The 19,783-nt window shown below is 31.4% G+C and overlaps 1 protein-coding gene across 2 annotated transcripts in view; it reads left to right on the forward strand.

Annotated features, from left to right (window-relative positions):
- The window catches only part of LOC115881963 (leucine-rich repeats and immunoglobulin-like domains protein 1), a 128,420-nt gene that overhangs the window by 99,848 nt on the left and 8,789 nt on the right, over nt 1–19,783 (forward strand). For both annotated transcript variants that reach the window (XM_030899721.1, XM_030899720.1), the window contains exons 6-7: nt 622–760; nt 15,932–16,080. In XM_030899721.1, coding sequence (XP_030755581.1) covers nt 622–760; nt 15,932–16,080 — 288 coding nt within the window. The remainder of the gene's footprint in view (nt 1–621; nt 761–15,931; nt 16,081–19,783) is intronic.

Raw genomic sequence — 19,783 nt, forward strand, 5'->3', positions numbered from 1 at the left:
GTATTTTTTGAGTATATGTTTTGTAATAATATACTTAAAACTATTTTAAAAGCCAAACGAATAATTAACATAAGTGTGTCTGACATGAAAAGCAGAATAGAAAGAAACTATTATACATCAGAAAAAGAATGGGATGCCAATTAAAGTCTTTTTGAATCTGGCAACTGTGCATATTTAGGCGAGCTTCAAGGCCGTCGACGTGCCGTCGATCTAAAACCATAAGTTCATAATTTCCAATTATATTCTGATTATGATACTGTCGCGCCATCTAGTATTTTATTTGTGCAATTTTAGCTCTTTCATTTCGAGTATTTTTCTGCGTAGCTAGATATTCTGTGCTTTTAGGCTTTTAGAGCTATTATATGCATACATACAGGGTTGTTTACAGAATGAGCCGCGAAATAAGGAGATTAATTTATTTAAAATTACATTCTTTACATTTCATCATTTCACTAATACTAAAATCGATGGAAAAAAGCATTTTAGGGCATATGTTCATAGGAACTTTTTGTTTTATTTTCACCTGTAGAATAACCCACCAAAGTTGGTACATTATTTTTTTGACATCCTGTATAGATAACAATATTAAAATGTACAATAAAAATATTGTTTTTGTTCCAGTCTCTCCTACGATCAAGGTTCCCAACCAACTGCTAGGTGCCCCTATAAACACAGACGTCCAGTTGGAGTGCTACGTGGAAGCTTTTCCAAACACCATCAACTATTGGGTAAAGAACAGAAGCGAAATGCTATTAAATGGGTAAGTTCATTTTTATTATTCTTTTATAATTTGTGTTAATATTTCCAGTATTATATGTAATATTGATCTCTATTTTATTGATATACGTTGCGAAATAGAATTCTTCTTCTATTTGCATCCGACAAAAAAATAATCCAACAATATCGGACTTATTACTATAAAACCTTATTTTCCATACTGAAATCGAGTATGTCAATATATGTTTTATGATACGATATGAAATAAATTATATTGAAAGTCTCATCGATCAACAAAATAATGGACAAGCTTTATAAAAAAAATACTATTAATATAATAAAGGCAGTGTATTTTTAGCGCTATTTCAAAATAATTTCTTCTTGAGTTTTCCAGAGCCATCTCTCACATCAAAATTTCAAACCTTCTTTTGTTTCGTTTGTTTTTTTCTTCGTGGAGGCCGGGATAAAATACAAGAACTACAAGGCACCACTTGAATTTGCTAATTTTAAACAACACCCCTTACAATTTCCTTCCCTAATTTTCAATGGCTTCTCCATCTTTGTCTTGTGCAGTTAAATTGTGACCTCTTATCGAATATTTTGCCGTCTCTCTGTGTTCTATCTTTAAAGATTTGTTTCATCAGACCAGTGTGGTGGCGTGAGGATATTTTGAATAGTAAAAATATACCTATATTTGATATCAATTAAACTTTTATTTACGTAAACGAGGGCGCGATTTTTAAATGCATTGTTGCCGTGTTGTGGCGTGAGGATATTTTGAATAGTAAAAACACGGCATATAAATCAATCGGCAGGCTAACTCGCTTTGGCGGGAACGCTACGCGCATATCCTCGCGCACTCCGCCATTTGCGTTTCCATCAGCAGAAAGTAACCAGTGTCGTAGTTTTTTCAGCGTTAACATACAGTTACGGCAGATTCGAGTCAGTAGCGTGCGGCTTAATTTATTTTGATTTTTTCTTGAGTGATATATTTGGTTTTTCTAGTTTTATTTTCGTTTCTTATGTAATATGATTTGTTTTAGTAGTTTTATTTGTGTTGATCAATAAAAGTTTCTCTCTCTTTCTGTTTCCTAGAGATCCTATTAGGTATGTATATATGTGATTAATTATTTTAACGTATTTTATGGTGGGTTCATGCTTCCGATCTTAGCCCTAACACTAGCATTAGTCCTAACCCCAAGAATATGAATCAACGTTAACGAACGCTAGCGTTCATGCTCTCATTGTATCGGTCCTAAGATTAGCCTTAGTCCTAACAGGTTGGGATATTTTATATTCTTAGGGCTAATGCTAATTCAAAACTGAATCGCGCATGCTCAAAGCTAGGGGTTTTAAGAATTCTCGAAATAATATCTGACATGTTGAATTTGACGGTTTATAAATGTTAATAAATCATATATTTTTTGGTCTAGACAGTATTAACGTAAAAATTCGTTTCTCTAGTATTAGAAATAATAAAAATAATTGTAAATTTAGCTTAGTTCAAAACATATGTTTTATATGAGCGCAAGCGCTTACGAGAATATTGATTATTTTCTTAAGACAAGTAGAAGTATGAACGGCCTTTCCTTAAGTTCTCAAGGTAAATTTCTTAGGGTTAATGTTAAGGTTAAGGTTAGGGCTAATACTCGAAGTATGAACCCACCTTTTGTGAAAAAAACAGTAGTATACATATTAGGACATTCAGCTAAATAGGAAGACCTAATTAAAAATCTTAACAATCTTTAATATTAGTAAGATTTAATGTTAAATATTTAGTAAAATTTAATGTTGTATCTAGACATTAAAAATTAAATTTAAAAATCATTATATTATTAATTTAAATATAATTATTAAAGTAAATAAAATGAGTATATCGAAAATAAGTTAACAATACATTTTGAAGATATAAATAAGGCCCACAAAAGTTGTCTTCTGTTCATTTTGAATTTAAAATGTTTACCAATGCGGTACCTACTTTGTTTCCTGCCATTAAAAAAAATAGAAGTTTCTCAAAAAAATTGTGGATTTGTTAATTTGTGAAATTTGAATATTAATAAAATTTGCTACGCCCATTGATGGGCATAATTTGTACGTAGCTTCATATTGTTCAATAAATATTTTATTGGTATTTCTTTAATTCTTGTTTGTAACTCCTGGCATGTTTTTGTTAGTTGCATGTGTTTTAATTTTAATTGTCTATTCTCTACAGTGAAATATTTAATTGATTTTTTCATTTTTACTTTTCGAGAAGTATGCGCGGTTAACGAATCATTTGTTTGGACAAAAGTATTGTGTAAATAAAATTCAGTTTCAGTCAATTACAGTATTTTTTTAATACGACCCTGTCTAACAATAGTTTATTTTCTGAGAAATTTTTTGATACGTTTTAATCCGGCCCTGAGTAGGAAACGATAATGGCGCTGTCAAGGTCAAATTTTATAGAAATTTAAAACAATGGAATCTGAGCAGAGTTAGCCTGCCGTGTGATTTATATGCCGTGGTAAAAATATACCTATATTTGATATAAATTAAACTTTTATTTACGTAAACGAGGGCGCGATTTTTAAATGCATTGTTGCCAACCATGGACATATTCGGCGTCTTGCTGACTAATTGGAATTTAAATTTCGCGCAGGGGAGTCAGTTGGTAGCTCTGCTGTAAAAAATGTCAAGTTGCCGCATTTATTTATTTATTTCTTGACATTGTCATTTGTTTTGACATTTTAGTTTTGTATTTAGTTTTCAGATTTTGGTTTAAATAAATAGTGTCGTGATACTTTAAGCTTAAAAATGTTTACTAGCAGACCTTGCAGTCGAACTTTGTTCTTTTTAGAACCTCTTTTAGTGCAAAGTGTACAAGATAGCTTAATAGCCGTAAAAAACTCATTACAACTTTATTAGAATATTTTGAACGGAAAAGCGGTAGTAATGCCTCTTTATTATGTCCCTTAAGTGCTGTTAAGTAGATAAGTTTTGTTGATATAAATAATAACTGTTTACATATTAATAATTAATTTATTTTTATTTCCTAAAATATTCTGATTAACAGAAAATATGTAAAAGTGGGCAACGCTGTGCCGGTCAAGCTTAATCACGTGACTAAAAGTTTATTTGGTATGAACTGTTGTGCTGATTTAATCTCTATGATTTATTTATAACTGTCCCTGTATTAACGAGTTCCAGCTACGCCACTGGGGACCGATTTGAACGAACACAATGACACAGATACCTATTATTTCCGCCGTTCGTTGGTCGTGAATTTATTATAATGGCGCTGCTATCGACACAGTTAGGGGTTTGGCTAGGGGCAAAAGGGGGCCAGAAGGGTCTTCAGAATCAACTTTTAAGTTTGGACCGTGATTAATACCGAGACAATTTATCAATTTCCAGCGAGGAAAGATTTTTGGAAACGAAAGAAATGAAAGAAAACGAAGCTCAGAGACGTGCCGATGAATATAGATAACTTTTTATGATTAATTTTCGATTGTTTTGGTTAAAATTTTAAATAAAAGTTCTTTTTTAGTGAGAAGGAAATTTGGAATTTTTTTGATGTTATACAGGATGTCCCAGAAATAAGTGCAAATATTTTAACTGGTAGTATAGTTCAACCCCAGAAACACGCCTATGAGGTTTTTTTGCGAAAGAAAAATGTTGAAAATTTAAAATTTTTTCTTGACATTTTCCGGGAAATTTGAAAAAACTTTTTAGTGCCATTCACCTGAGATTTCCCTACGGTGTATCTAAACCTTGCAGTGTTGCAACCTCCTATGTATCCACATACTACATAGTTCTACCGTGGTTCTACATTTATAAATTCATAGACAAGTTTCTACTCAAAAAATTAGGATTGTTAAATTTAATATTTTATCAGTGCTCATTATTAATAATGATAGAAAAAAAAAGACATTAATTATTTTTAGTACTTACCCTTCCAATGAAAACTTACGAGAATCTTAATGACGTTTACGAGAATCTTTGTTATGCTGCAAAATAACTTTATTTTGGAATAAATTTAATAAAATGATTCATCATATTATTCACAATCAGGTCACAAAAAAGAAATTCCTAAAATGTTTATCGTAATTTAGAATTCAATAGATCGAAAACAGCCAAACGAATAATCAATTCATTTTTGTTTTGTTTGTTTTCTTTCATGTTTCTCTGTTTTATTTGAACCACTGATTTACAAAACACCTTGAAAAGCGCACATTACTTTGAATACCTTTCTGAATGAATAAATGCTGAGAATTATTGTCTCTTATCGCCACTTTACGAACTACTTTCAATCTAACGTCCTTTGAGTTGAGGCGCCGCGCCGTCGTGGCGGGCTTGCGTCAGACGACGATGTTAAGCAACGTTGCCGTAGTTACAACAATTTCAAATTCAAGACATTCGAAGCAATCAAATTCGTATTAAATTTTAAAAATAAATAGAGGTACATGAAAGTTAACAAACAAAACAAAAATGTTCGTCGGGTTGTTTTCGATATATTGAATTCTGAATTACGATAAACATTTTAGAAATTTCTTTTTTGTGACCTTCTCAATAATCAATTCATTTGTGTTTTGTTTGTTTCCTTTCATGTTTTTCAGTTTTATTTTTAAAATTTAATAAGAATTTGATTGCTTCGAGTGTCTTGAATGTGAAATTGTTGAAACTATGGCAACCTTGCATGACGCAAGCTCGACACGGCGGCGCGACAAAGGAGCAGTTCAGCAGTTACCAGTGATGCGCGGCTCTCTTGGTCGACGGTTGGGCTGTCGATGGAATTGTCAAAATACATCGAAAAAATAGCGAAAAAACAAAATACGTATTTAAAATTGTTGAGTGAAACATCTATTTTCTTAGATTGAAAGTAGTTCGTAAAGTGGCGGTAAGAGACAATAATTCTCAACATTTATTCATTCAGAAAGGTATTCAAAGTAATGTGTGCTTTTCAAGGTGTTTTGTAAATCAGTGGTTCAAATTGTGATGAAAATAATGTGTTAAAAATGGGGACTGTTATTTTAACAGTTATTATAATAGCATGTACAAGTAAAGCAGCACAGTGAAGTGTATTTTAGTTAAGTGTGTATCGATAAAGCGAACTGTCACAGTTACATCGATCTGTCATTAGTATCTTTTTTAATGTTGGGTAAGTTTTTTAATTTAACTTTTTTAACTTTTAAACATTTAACTTTTCATTTATTTTTATGTTTAATATCACAATCTTAAAAATGTATTGCATCTCTGCAAACTCCTCAGGTGTTGTGATTTTATGACTTACGTTTAAACATATACTTTCTTGTCCAACACAGTGCATCGAATTAACTGAAATCCGGGCTTGATCCGGGTAATTCGATGTAGTTGGCGATATCTACCTGCGCGGCGGTTCTCAAAATGTTGCGATTATTTTTTAAAGTTAAATAATTCGGTTATTTTCAATTTATTTTAAAAATGGTAAAGAGAAAATATGTTTATTTTTACCAGATCTACCACCCCTTAAAACATCTGCACTCATTTCTGGGACACCCTGTATAAAAACTGTTTCAAAGGACATTAAGTCAGTCACGATGCTTCGATGAGACTGACAGATGAGATTTCTATTTCATTAACTTGTTTCAGTCAAAACATACGACTTAAGTCGTTTAAATATCTTTATTGGTTTTTGTTTCGATTATTGTGCTATTTTACACTACTACAGCTTTCATTATTATTTAGGACCTCTTTTAACATGTAACATGTGCATAATATTCTACTTTTTTTTCTTAAGGGTTTTATATATTTCGAATTCATTATATTTATATGTCGAGTCAAGAAATTCGTAACAAGTCACAAAACTATTTGAAATTCGAAATTATTTAGAAATTTTTTAATAAAATTGAAATATCACGTACTAATAATTTTAAGTAGCGTTAAATTATTGAATTTAGCCTAAAATCTCTATATTGCATTATTTGATATCCAGATTGAATATTAATTATGTATTATATCCGTAATATGAATATTGTAAAATATTTGTGAAAACAATTTTGAAGCAATTTAAATTCAATCTTTGAAATTAGTTTTTATCTACCGTCCCATCAAAATATTATTACCTAAAATTTTTATTTTATTTTATGTCGAAAAATTGTATAATATCACTTGGTATTTTGGATTATGATAGTGTCTTTGTCGGAAATCAGAGATATATTATTAACCTACCAAATCTAGTTTTTTAGCCGACCATACCAACAAGTATGGTAGGGTATTAAGATCGGCAAAAAAAGTTTTTTTAATTTCACTCAAAATGAGTTATTTGGGTCATAAATGACCTAAATACAAAATATTTTCATGGTGTCTGTCTGTCTGTCGGTCTGTCTGTCTGTCAGTCCGTCTGTAACACGATCACTCAAAAACCGCTGAACCGATTTTAACCAAATTCGGTACAAAAATACTGTGGCACCCGAGTATCTGGCCATTAGTTTTTGGTGGGGGTGGGGGGTTGGTAAGGGGGTATGGGAGGGGGTTAAAATTTTTAAAAAATCGTAACTCCAAAATTAGAGTAGCTAGCGAAACGCGGTTTTCAATATAAGATTAGGAATAATATTTGCAACAAAATTTGTAATAACATCAAAATCAGTCAAAGTCGCAGTTTTTGAGATAAAAAAAATTGGAAAAATTACTTTACTTTGAAACTAAAAGAACTGCCTACCAACTTTTTATTAACATATTTTAGTATGGGCTATACGTGCCTCCAGGCGCCAATTTTTTTATCTGAAAGAAATAAAAAAGTTGTAGGGTTGAACCTCTCGTGAAAAACGCCCGGTATAAACACACTTTCTCTATAAAATTCTAATTGTTTTAATGAATAAACCTCGTTAGGTATGTAATATACACACTACCGATATTTAATAGATCATTAAAAATAAATTAATCATTTGCACAATAATTAGTAATAATTTGTGTGCGTTATTTCTGTAATCTTTGGTCGAACCTAATTATTCGTGAAACACTAACTAATTAGCTACAACAAAGCAATATTACAGGCATATGCCTCATTTATCTCTACATTTTAAAGAAAAATAATTATAGTAACAGAAAAAAAAATATATAATAACACAATTTTAATTATAAAATATATTTTAATTTTTTTTTTGTTTTTAACGGAGCATATAATAACGAATAAACCTTCATAAAGAATAATTTATACAACAATGGCTGGTTTTAACTGTTAATAAAGGTTTTGAAAGGGCATATTAATATAAATATGTAAAATAATAAATGAAAAATATATATATATTTTTTCAATTTTGTTTATATAAGTTAAATTTAATATTACACAAGCAAACCTTTGTAGTATAAAGAATTCAGTATGTAAATAAGTAAGTGGTTATAGAAAATAAAAATATGATATTTTTTCACACGTCACAAAATTTTTAAATTTTGCGACGTGATTGCATCGTGATTGACAATATGAAAAAGTTGTTTTAACGTCAAATAAGTAAAGCACTTTTTTTTCCATAGCAACTGTTAAAATTGCCTTATATAGTCTGTCCAACGAGAAGATCCTTGACAGTGATAGATGTGTCTGTCATTTTAATTTCAAAGTAGTTTTTTATTTTACAAAGAAATAAGTTGGTACAACTGGAACCCATAGCAGGATATATTTAAAATTTGATTGACAAGATGACAAGTGATTACTTCAAAATATTGTGAAAAAAACTGTATAAAACTGAAAAAAATGTAATCGAGTTATTTTATTTAATAAAAACGGTATGTGTTAATACAAAACAAACAAGAACAAGACACTACATACCAAAAAATATAAAAAGAACTATTATTTACTTTCAAGCTTTATGAAACTACCCGCATTTATGATTATATTTATCAATATAACTTATGTACAAATACAAATTTGTAATATTCCACAGGAATAAATAAAACAACATAGGTAAATAAAGCAAACTATTTTATTAATAATAACACCTACCAAATTTTATACCTTAAAGGTTGATTAATTAATTTTAATCTTAATTTTTTTAAACCAGTACCTTTTGACATTATTTTTCTGCAGTACTAAAATCCATTATTTACCTATCGTGTGATGTCGATATTTTACCGCTACTCCAGTTTTTAGTATGTGTTTAGTTTGATCTTCTACCATATAGGAGATGCACTTATCTACGACGAAATGGTATACAAACTTTATCGATGGCAACTTCATTGGTGTATAAGCCTTTCTGCCTGGGCAGCGAGTATTAACCATAAACTGTGCTCTGGGTCTACAGTTAATTTTCACTCGATTTTTCCTCCACTTGACTTCAAAAGACACAAAATCATCTTCCAAAACGCAGGGTATTTAACAAAAGTTGACACAAAATTATAACCTATAATTTGGCAAGACTTTGACAAGCGTCAAAAATGACAAAAATCTAAAGGCGAGTTCATACGCATCGGCGTCCGTTTGTCGTTTATCGTTCCGTCAAACCAATAAAATTGAAATACGATCTGTCATTTTTTAAATAAACCAATAAAACTGGTTAAAAACAACAAGACACGACGCATGACGGATTTATATTTAAACCCATCCATGGATAACTTAAAAATTATTAGAAACTTTTTTTAGTAAAATAAATAGATTGGTATGGGACGTCATCTGCTTTTCTTCTGTCATCGTCTGTCGAAATCTTACCTGAGAAAAAAAAACAGAGTATATCTATCAAAAATCGTAGATAAAATAGTACTTTAACCGGTAGGGTAGATTAAATGGCACAAAAAGTATCATTTGTACTCCTAACAAAACGATACTTTTTTCCTCTTGCAAAGACAATTTTGGGACATACTGTATATTAATACACGAGAGCAACTATGCCGTGCTGACGTTAAAATGCTCCAAAACTGCAATCAGTGTCAATAACGTGTCAATAAGCCTATTCACTCAATAAATTTCAAATTTTAAAATCTCAGCAAAAGCTTAAAATCAAAAACGAAGTTTTTCTTTTTGAAAGAAACTAACAATGTAAGTGAAAATTACATTTTCTACGTGCCTTTTTCTTTCTGGGTCGGGATTTAGGCCCGGAAAAGTATTTTCAGCGATTCTTTTTCTTCTCCATGCTGCCAAGAAGAGATATGTTGTACGTCACTTTCTTGTCACTTTCAACAGAAATTAAGGTAAAGTAGTAGTTTTTTTCTAGTTCTCTTTTTTCATTGTCAAATCTTGTTATTACAAAGGTTATCTTGATAAATACATAGTAGCGTATCTCACATATTATCACGTTTAAAACATTCTTAAGAAAAAAAATGGTGTGTGCACTATGTGCGTATATTTGTACATGCCACACTTAATATTTTTTTTGTTTTGACATTTGAACACAATTTATTTAAACTAATTTCAAGTCCGGCTTTGTTTTTTTAATATTTAATTTATTCATCGTTACAATATTGATAAGCATTCAAACTTAATAATGACGTGGGGTAAAACATTGAATACGGAAAATCAAATGCCATAAAGTAATATAAAATAATTAAAATAAATATAATATTATAATATAAACAATCAAATCGTTTTCCCGGAAGTTGTATTGGAAATGGTAGAGCAGTATAATGTCCAACGAGGTTCCTGGACCTATCGCCAAGGGGCTACATTATTTGACGTCATTTGTAAAAGTGAAATTAATTATTCATCTCAACGTTTACAATAAAGAGTAGGTACAAAATGCATTCGGAAGTATAAAAAAAGAAAGAGCTATAAATATAATTGAGCGAAAAATAACTTTGTGCAATAGGGAGGGTGGTAATCCTTTCGAACATGTAGAACATTAGAAACTAGTTTGTAGAAGTTGATTTATTTATTTTACGATTAATATTATGTATATTATTAGATCGCACACTGAGATTTCACATTCACAATAAAAAAATTAGAAATAATATCTTTAAATTTCTGACCTGTATATTATTTATTTGAATCTTCCAATTGGCTTAGTTTTCCTTATCCAGTGTTAATTAGCGCTGATCAATATTGTTGCGATGAATATAATCAGATTAAATAATTTAAGAAACCAGAGTCGGACTTGAAACGTATTTAATTATTTTAATATATCGAAAACAAAAAAAGTATAAAGTGTGGCATATCATTGTATTCAGGAGAGCGAGTTCTTTCAAAACCTGAAATAAAAAATGCAGGTCCGTATTTAAAGAAATTAAGTTGGTCTCTGTATCTCACAAATTGTCAGCTAATTTGAAAATCTAAAAATACTATCAGATAGCCCTAATAAAGTGGCTATGAGAATATGCAATTAGTTTTTTGATTTTCTATAAAATAACGACAGGAAAAAATAAAATTAATTTTCAAAAAAATCAGTTTTTTCCAAAAAAACTCATCCTTGAAATTTTTAAATCTTTTTTGATGGTATCTTGGTGAAGACCCCAATACGCAACTTTGCAGCAATTTAACCATGTTCGTATCTATTACGGTTACCTAGATACCAATGCTCGTACCTCGAATTTGTAGCACCCTGTATAACCTGTTTCTGTTTGGTTTCTGAATATTCTATTGATTCCTTTCAGAAATGAAATGGATCAAGTCCATAAAATTTAACACACGTGCTAAAGTTCAGAGCTAAAAAAAATATTTCTTTGATAAAACGGATGACAATGAAACAAAGTCTGAACCATTTGCACCAAGTGAATCAGATCTAGCCATCTGAAAGGCCTGATTCTATCGATTCTGAAAGTATAGTTTGATTTATCATTATTTTCACTATTACTACATCAATAAGTTAGGCTATTTTTCTTACAAATACTTAGATATCTAACGTTGTTGATCTGAATAAAACTGCACGAGGAAGAAAAATCTTATCATTTCATACAGACGTAACGTAACACACTCTAGTGGTAACACATGAAAGATCTTCTTCCCTTTATCTCGCCTATATACCATAATTTTTATAAAAATCGAAGAAAACACTATTAATAGACAATGTGAAGTCAACAAATCCCTTAATGAAGAAGAAGAATGTACCGATGAACCAATTTATATCTAAAATTTCAAATATTTTCGGAGATAAAATGGCTCAAGTCCAAAAAACTATAAACAAACATTCTTAAAAATGACCACAGTTGTATTTTGAGTTACTTTAGTTGGCAATTATACAATTTAAAATATAATAAAGCATTGTCAAGTTTTCTTCTCCAGCTTGTTTTATTTTAATTAAGTAACATTAAAAAACTTTAACTTTTATTTCTCCATAATTATCTTCTAGGACTTGATCCAGTTCACATTTGAACCCCTCAGCTATTAAATTGAATGATTTGAAGGTCATGGTTGAAAAAGTGTAGTTTCAAATGTTTATTATTTTTTATTATTCATTTTATGTTATTTTGGTAATTACAAAAACTGATTATCGATACTCTATTTCATACCTTTTTAAAAATAGACGCAAATTCTTCCAATTTAAATAAAGAAACAAACAATATAACCAATAAGAGCCTTAAAGCTGAAGCGAGAGCTATGTAGTGCACGTAGTAATGAAAATATCGATCCGATTTTACAGGAAAATAATTTTTAATCGACGCCGAGAAAAGTGGAAAAGGCCGATTTTCCACCGTGAAAAATTCATATTTTAATAGAGCCTCATAACAGGAAACTGCCGGAAATTGAAGAGTTGTGGTTTTCTTTTTAATGCCAAGAAGAGTCGCGCAAAATGTAATTTATTTTTTATGTAGACTGCTGCAATTATTTGTCGTATTATTATCTTCTAAATATGTTTTTCTATTTCAAACTGTTTTCATTTTTATTATTAACTTTTAGATACCCCAAGGTCTTTGTTGTGAAAAACAGAGGAAATGATTTTGAAACTTTTTTTATTATTTTTTTCTTAACTACTTACTATAAAACAGCCTCTACACTATGCGGAGAACTCTTCGAAGCAGATCTAGATCGCGTTTCGTCGCTCAATTTTGTCGCATTTCGGTTTGCCTCGACCTACTTTCGATTCCTAAAAGCGCCTGAAAACTACTCGTGAGGAGGGCGTGTTTTTTTTTGGCGTTTCCTGTCGCCTTGATTAATTTTGTTTCGTTTTGAGCTATTTCCAAAACGTGGCGGTATCTGTACCCGAGGCAAAGGACTTTTTTTCATAAATCTCAGTGAAATAAGTAAACCTAGATGTTTCTAAAATAGCTGTTGTTACGATGATATTTCGTTAGTTACATCTATCCTATATTCCACAAGATTAATGTTTGAACACGCGTTAAATAATATGTAGAAATTATATATCATATAAAATGACAGCGATCTTCATTTCATAGCCATCGTTGACGCCGTTTTTATTCGATCATACGGTAGATTATAATGGAATTAGAGACAAGTTTTAAAATAGCCAAAATTTGTTTTTTTCGAAATATCTAGTAAGCCTTGAACTTCTCCGAAAAATCCGAAAGGCGCATATTTATGACCCTACAAAACTGCAATTATTCTTTCCCCATTTAACCGACTCTCTATCTCCAGTAGTTTCCGAGATAACCATAGAGAACATCGATCGTAGGAAACTCACCCTGTATAGTATTTAGAAACTAATAGAAACTAACTGTTATTATTATTTGACTAGATTAATTTGATTAATAAGACTCGATTAATTTAATTTAAAATAAATTTGATCATATTTTTTTTTCGTATATTCTACTACCAGAAAACCAAAATTATATGATAACGCACTTTTCAACGAAGTTGAAGGAAGATATAGTGTATCTATCACAATACTTAATAGAATTATTACAATTAGAAGAAAAACAAAAATAAAATATACCCAAATACCTCATCTACAAAATAAACTAATATAATATCTTATAAAAACACTACACAACTACTTCTTGTATTCTACCCTGAAAAAATTATCAAACTTACTAATTAATCAAACAAAAAGAAAAAAGAAAAAAATTATCCCTTCACCTACTACTTAACTACAAAATATTATAAAAACACTACTAAACTATTTCTGGTATTCTACACTAAACATTATAATTAAACTTAATAAAATTAATCTAATTTTACACTACAACCACTACAACTACAAAGAAATAAGAACATTTTTTAGAGTAACTAAACTAGAAGCAACAGAACTTCGATACGTGCGACCAGTATAATAGATCAAGCGGACAAAGAATATAAAATACTTTAAAAATGTTCATTCAGAAAGAAAAATATCTCGAAAATTACCCAAATAAACATTTTTTTTCTTATCAGTGAAAAGCATCGGCCTCGTTGGCCTTGCGGAATTTATCGGGTATTTACAATGGTCGAATTGTATAATTACCAGCTTTTATAGCATATCTAATAGACAAAAAGTATCTGGTCGATTAGTAACCAATTGGCACAGTCCGAAAATTATCGATTTTTATTTTCTCTGTTTTTATTGGTCGCTTCAAAATTCAGAGTAACAAAAAATATTTTTCTGTAGTAAAAGACTGTGAAATACGCCCCGCCATCTGGTGCTTTACATCCATAAACGTCTTAGGTTGAGCTACTTTAAAAATTCATATACAAGGATAATACGTATTCTTTATTGATTATTGATTTCTTTGTTCTCAGACTAGTTACGAACCAGTCAGCGACAATCAGATGTAAGAAAATAAGTTTTTATACTGATTTCTGAAGATCTCATTGTTTCTGATTGTTTTGTGTCTACATTATTTCAAACAACTTGCATAAAAATAATAGAATATGGTATATTCAAATTTTCCCACCAAGTTTAGTTCATTCCCGACACACTAGATGGCGCCACTTTAAATTTGAATCTAAAAAATACACGGGAGTTAGCGTTCTTCTTTAGTATGTTCTATGATCAGTCACCTCAAGAAATCTAAATCTAATGTACATTAATTAAATCATATATTATCTCGTTTGAAAAGTTTCACTACTGGCAAATATTGCTAAATTTAAATAGCGATCAAGCTGCTGCGTGTTTAATTCGGTGCGAGGCGTCGGCAAATTTAACATTTTAATAGTTGCCACTGGTTGCCACCGTTACCGTAGGGGAGGGCGGGGTAAAAAGCGCCGGAATACAGAGTGGAAACGGGGGCGTTTGTGGACGCGAACGATGCCAAATGGAGCTACGCAATTCGAACTTTTTCTGTGGACGGGCAATTGAGGACTGTAGCACGCTTGAATTATGCAGTTGCTGAACGGTGCCGACACGATTTTCGATTTTAGACGAGTGGCTGTGTGAATGGGCCTTGTAGCGATACAATAAAGCGATAAATGTTTATTTAAGTGTCTCGGAATAGAATTCAAGTTTTACAAATTCAAGTTTAGTGTTAGTTAACGTTTAGTACAAAAAAATAGGCCTTCAACTACGAAGTTTTGGTAAAAATTTGAGTTTGGTCTGCCAGCAAAAAAATACAAAGAATAAAGAAAAAAACTATTTAAAATATTTAAATTCAACTATTCGAGAACGATTTAGTTTTTAAAACAGATACCTCTACAAAAACCGTTGACGTTCTGTTAAAATGACATTATATCAAGTTAAACTTCAAAATTAACAATTACTACCTGATAACAATTACTTAATAAGGTAAAACCAAAAAGCCTCAAACTTTCTGTATGATTATTTTTAATTTTTACGTATATTATGTTTATTTATGTTATGTTCTTTAAAATCAAAGTAGCGATTGCCATACATTACTAACATCTACAGATGCATGAGCAATACATTTATTTTTATTAGATTGTATTAAAAAAGCCTCTTTTATTTTTCTTTTAGAGGCTGTTGCTTTTTTCATTATAATTTTGGCGTTATTAAAATTTATTCTGTGCCCAGTGTCCCATGAATTCTGAAAAATCTTAGATTTGTGAAAAACTCCCTTTCTTAAATAATCTTTACGTTCTTTAATTCATAGGCATTTTCTACTGTATATTACAATAATATCAAAGAAACAATATTTTAATAAAATCCACTTAAAGAGAGATAAACAAATATTATTAGGATTTACTTTTCACAAAAGATTACAATTATTTCCAAGTAGACTCCAAATCATTTACGAAAATAATTTGTCGTCTCCATTCCGCTCCTCCATCTCCCGTCATTTCCCATTCCGTCTCATTTCCCTCCCCGTCATTCGTCGGTTTTCCCGGCCCTGGAAAACAATGAGCAGGATTTTCCTCGTTAATATCGGATTTTCCGACAAATTCGTTTCCGAATTATCTCCCGCTTTTTCCCGTTTTTCTCTCTCTTCTAATTTTTCTTTGACTTTTCAGCACGAAGTACGTGGTGAGAGAGGAGAGGATCGGGTACACGGTGTTCATGTGGCTGGTGATCAAGTCCTTTTCCAATAAGGACGTCGGGACGTATAATTGCGTGTCGACGAATTCGCTGGGCAAGGCCGAAGGAACGTTGCGATTATACGGTAGGTATATTTAGTAGTGATGGGTAGAGGTGGGCAAAGATTGAACCAGTCGTTCATTTGAACGGGTATTAAAAATTAATCGTGAGATTCGATTCACTGCTTAGAATACGGTTCGTTCAATTCAATCGTGGTCAGCACGGATCCGTAAAATTTAAACGAACGGGTTGTAAAAAAGAATCGTGAGAATTGAATCAGATCACAATATGAGCGTTCGTTTCAACGACTCGTTCGTCAAAGACACGTGAGAACTGATTCACTGCTTAAAATACGGTTCGTTCAATTGAATCGTGGCCAGCACGGCTCCATAAAATTTGAACGAACGAGTTGTAACAAAGAGTCGTGAGAATTGAATCGAATCACAATGTGATCGTTTGTTTCTACGACTCCTTCGTTCAAAGAGTCATGAGAATTGATTCATTGCATAGAGTACCGTTCGTTCAATTGAATCGTGGCCAGCACGGATCCATAAAATTTGAACGAACGATTTGTAAAAAAGAGTCGTGATAATTGAATCGGATCACAATGTGTTCGTTCCTTTCTCCGACTCGTTTGTCCAAAGAGTCGTGAGAATTGATTCATTGCTTAAAGCACCGTTCGTTCAATTGAATTGTGGCCAGTACGGATCCATAACGTTTGAACGAACGCGTTGTAAAAAAGAGTCGCGAGAATTTACTCATTGCTTAGAGTACGGTTCGTTCAGTTGAATCATGGCCAGCACGGATCCATAAATCCATAAAATTTGAACGAACGATTTTTAAAAAAAAGTCATGAATCATTTTATTTACAGGCTGGAAAAATTATTTATATTAAATTTTGATGAGTTTTGTACTGAAGAAAACATTCAGAGGCTGTTTGATATAATGAAAACTATAGAATTTGACCACCCATGTGAGAAATTTCCTCTTATTTACATCATTAAATTATTTATTAGATTGAAAATATTTTATGCATTAAAGTTTACAAACAATAAGGATTTATATAGTCGAAAAAAGTCCGATAGAACCAATAGAAATGTAACTATTTTGTCACATCTTTAATTAAATTTTGTTAAATAAATTAATTTTTTATACTATAAATATATTTTTATTCCTAATCTCCTACGAGCTGATATAATATGACGAGCAATCTATTAAATTACTGTGAGATTATACAGAAAAGTCCATAGACTTCGAGACATAGGAAAATCAAGTCCATTTAGCGTGTGTCGAAATTTTGACAAGTTTTCAAAAATGACAGTTTTGTTTAGACTGACGTTTAATTTCACTTGACTTCTCGGTGAATGATTTCTTTTTATGGGAGTACATAAAATCTAAAATTTACGGCCATGAAGAAATTCAAAACTTGGAGCAGTTAAGGCAGAATTTTTTAAAAAAAGTCAACTGAATCGGATCACAATGTGATTGTTTGTTTCTACGACTTGTTCGTTCAAAAAGTCATGAGAATTGATTCATTGCTTACAATACGGTTCGATCAATTGAATCGTGGCTAGCACGGATCCATAACGTTTGAACGAACGCGTTGTAAAAATGAGTCGTGAGAATTGAATCGGATCACAATGTGATCGTTGTTTCTACGACTCGTTCGTTCAAAGTGTCGTGAGAATTGACTCATTGCTTAGAGTACGGTTCGTTCAGTTGAATCGTGGCCAACACGGATCCATAAATCCATGAAATTTGAATGAACGATTTGTAAAAAAGAGTCATGAAAATTGAATCGGATCACAATGTGATCGTTTGTTTCTACGACTCGTTCGTTCAAAGAGTCATGAGAATTGATTCATTGCTTACAATACGGTTCGATCAATTGAATCGTGGCCAGCACGGATCCATAAAATTTGAACGAACGCGTTGTAATAAAGAGTCGTGAGAATTGAATCGGATCACAATGTGATCGTTCCTTTCCACGACTCGTTCGTTCAAAGAGTCATGAGAATTGATTGAACGGTCTATTGAATCGTCGCCAGCACGGATCCATAAAATGTGAACGATGAGCCGTAAAAAAGAGTCGTAAGAATTGAATCGGATCACAATGCGACTAGTTCGTTTCTACGGCGCGGCTATTTATACTGTGTTCAGTACGGGAGTATCTTTAATGCATTTAATTTTCACATTAATATTTTTGTTAAAATAATATTTACCGACTATAAACCATCAGATGTCGGACTAAAAGACGAAACCGTGTTTTTATGCAACTGCAAATAAATATTGTTGGCCTCTGCTCAATATGATGAAAAAAACGGCGTCAGCGATGGTTATTAAATGACGATAACTGTCATTCTATATGTAAAATTATAGGGAAAATGTCATTGATGTTCATTTTCAAGCCAACTGGACGCCATTTTTTCGATCCTGAAGTATTATATACTATTTATTATATGATTATTAAATCGGAATTAAAATATGCTCTAAAAATATTAAATTGGTATTAAGATGTCTTTAGTAAATAATATATATGAATTGGATTGATAATTTAATATTATTGGTTGAATAACCAATCCAGTTACGCCAGTGCCATATAGTGTTGAAAAACAAATGAAAGAACTGTATATTTCTTTTTCTGATCCCTTAAGTAATTGTCCGACCAAATTATCGCCGGTAGTGTCATTTACCATTCTTGTTTTTATGAAACGTAAATTGTGCATGTGGCTCGTTCAAATGAACGAATCGTAGGAGTCGATTCAATATGAGAAATTGAATCGTGTGATCCGATTCACTAAAAAGAATCCTAATGCCCATCACTAGTGATAGGATCTGCGTTTTGCGACCAAATTTCTTCAAAGGAGCCTTAAAAAACCTTCCTGTTCCTTCAACTTCACAAAAAATTCCAGATCTTCTAAAAAATCACCAAATTTTGTGTATTTTACCTATTTAATAAATAGGAGAAAATTTTCCAAAAGCTTATTTCTAATAATTCTTGGGCACCGATGTATTTGAATAAATTCTTTGTTCAAAAAATAACACGATCAAAAATGCTGTGATAGATACTCGACAGCAGTATTATTAAGTATGTTTCAAAAAATTCATTGCCAGGGAAGGAAGAAGAAGTAAATTTTCTGTCAAAGCTATTAGCCCAAGATTTTTTAAAAAGTTATTTTTATTTAATCTTACTTTCAAGGATCACAATATGATCGTTGTTTTTACGATTCGTTCGTTCAAAGTGTCGTGAGAATTGACTCATTGCTTAGAGTACGGTTCGTTCAGTTGAATCGTGGCCAACACGGATCCATAAATCCATGAAATTTGAATGAACGATTTGTAAAAAAGAGTCATGAAAATTGAATCGGATCACAATGTGATCGTTCCTTTCTACGACTCGTTCGTTCAAAGAGTCATGAGAATTGATTCAGAAGCTATTTGTTCAAAAAATAACACGATCAAAAATGCTGTGATAGATACTCGACAGCAGTATTATAAAGTATGTTTCAAAAAATTCATTGCCAAGGAAGGAAGAAGAAGTAAATTTTCTGTCAAAGCTATTAGCCCGAGATTTTTTAAAAAGTTATTTTTATTTAATCTTACTTTCAAGCGATTTAAAGTTCCAATTTTTAACCAAAAAAACTGAAATTGTTCCTTAATCGTTTCCTGTACTTTTTTATATCGATTTCGGCAGTTTTCTTTTTTGTCCTGGACCATTTTCTCTTAAGTTTTCCTATGAAAACTCCCCGGGAAACTAATAATACATTCCCCAAACTCCTCTTTTCTTT

Source organism: Sitophilus oryzae, unplaced genomic scaffold (genome assembly GCF_002938485.1).
Source record: "Sitophilus oryzae breed Bouriz unplaced genomic scaffold, Soryzae_2.0 scaffold_1745_pilon_pilon, whole genome shotgun sequence".
Taxonomy (NCBI): domain Eukaryota; kingdom Metazoa; phylum Arthropoda; class Insecta; order Coleoptera; family Curculionidae; genus Sitophilus; species Sitophilus oryzae.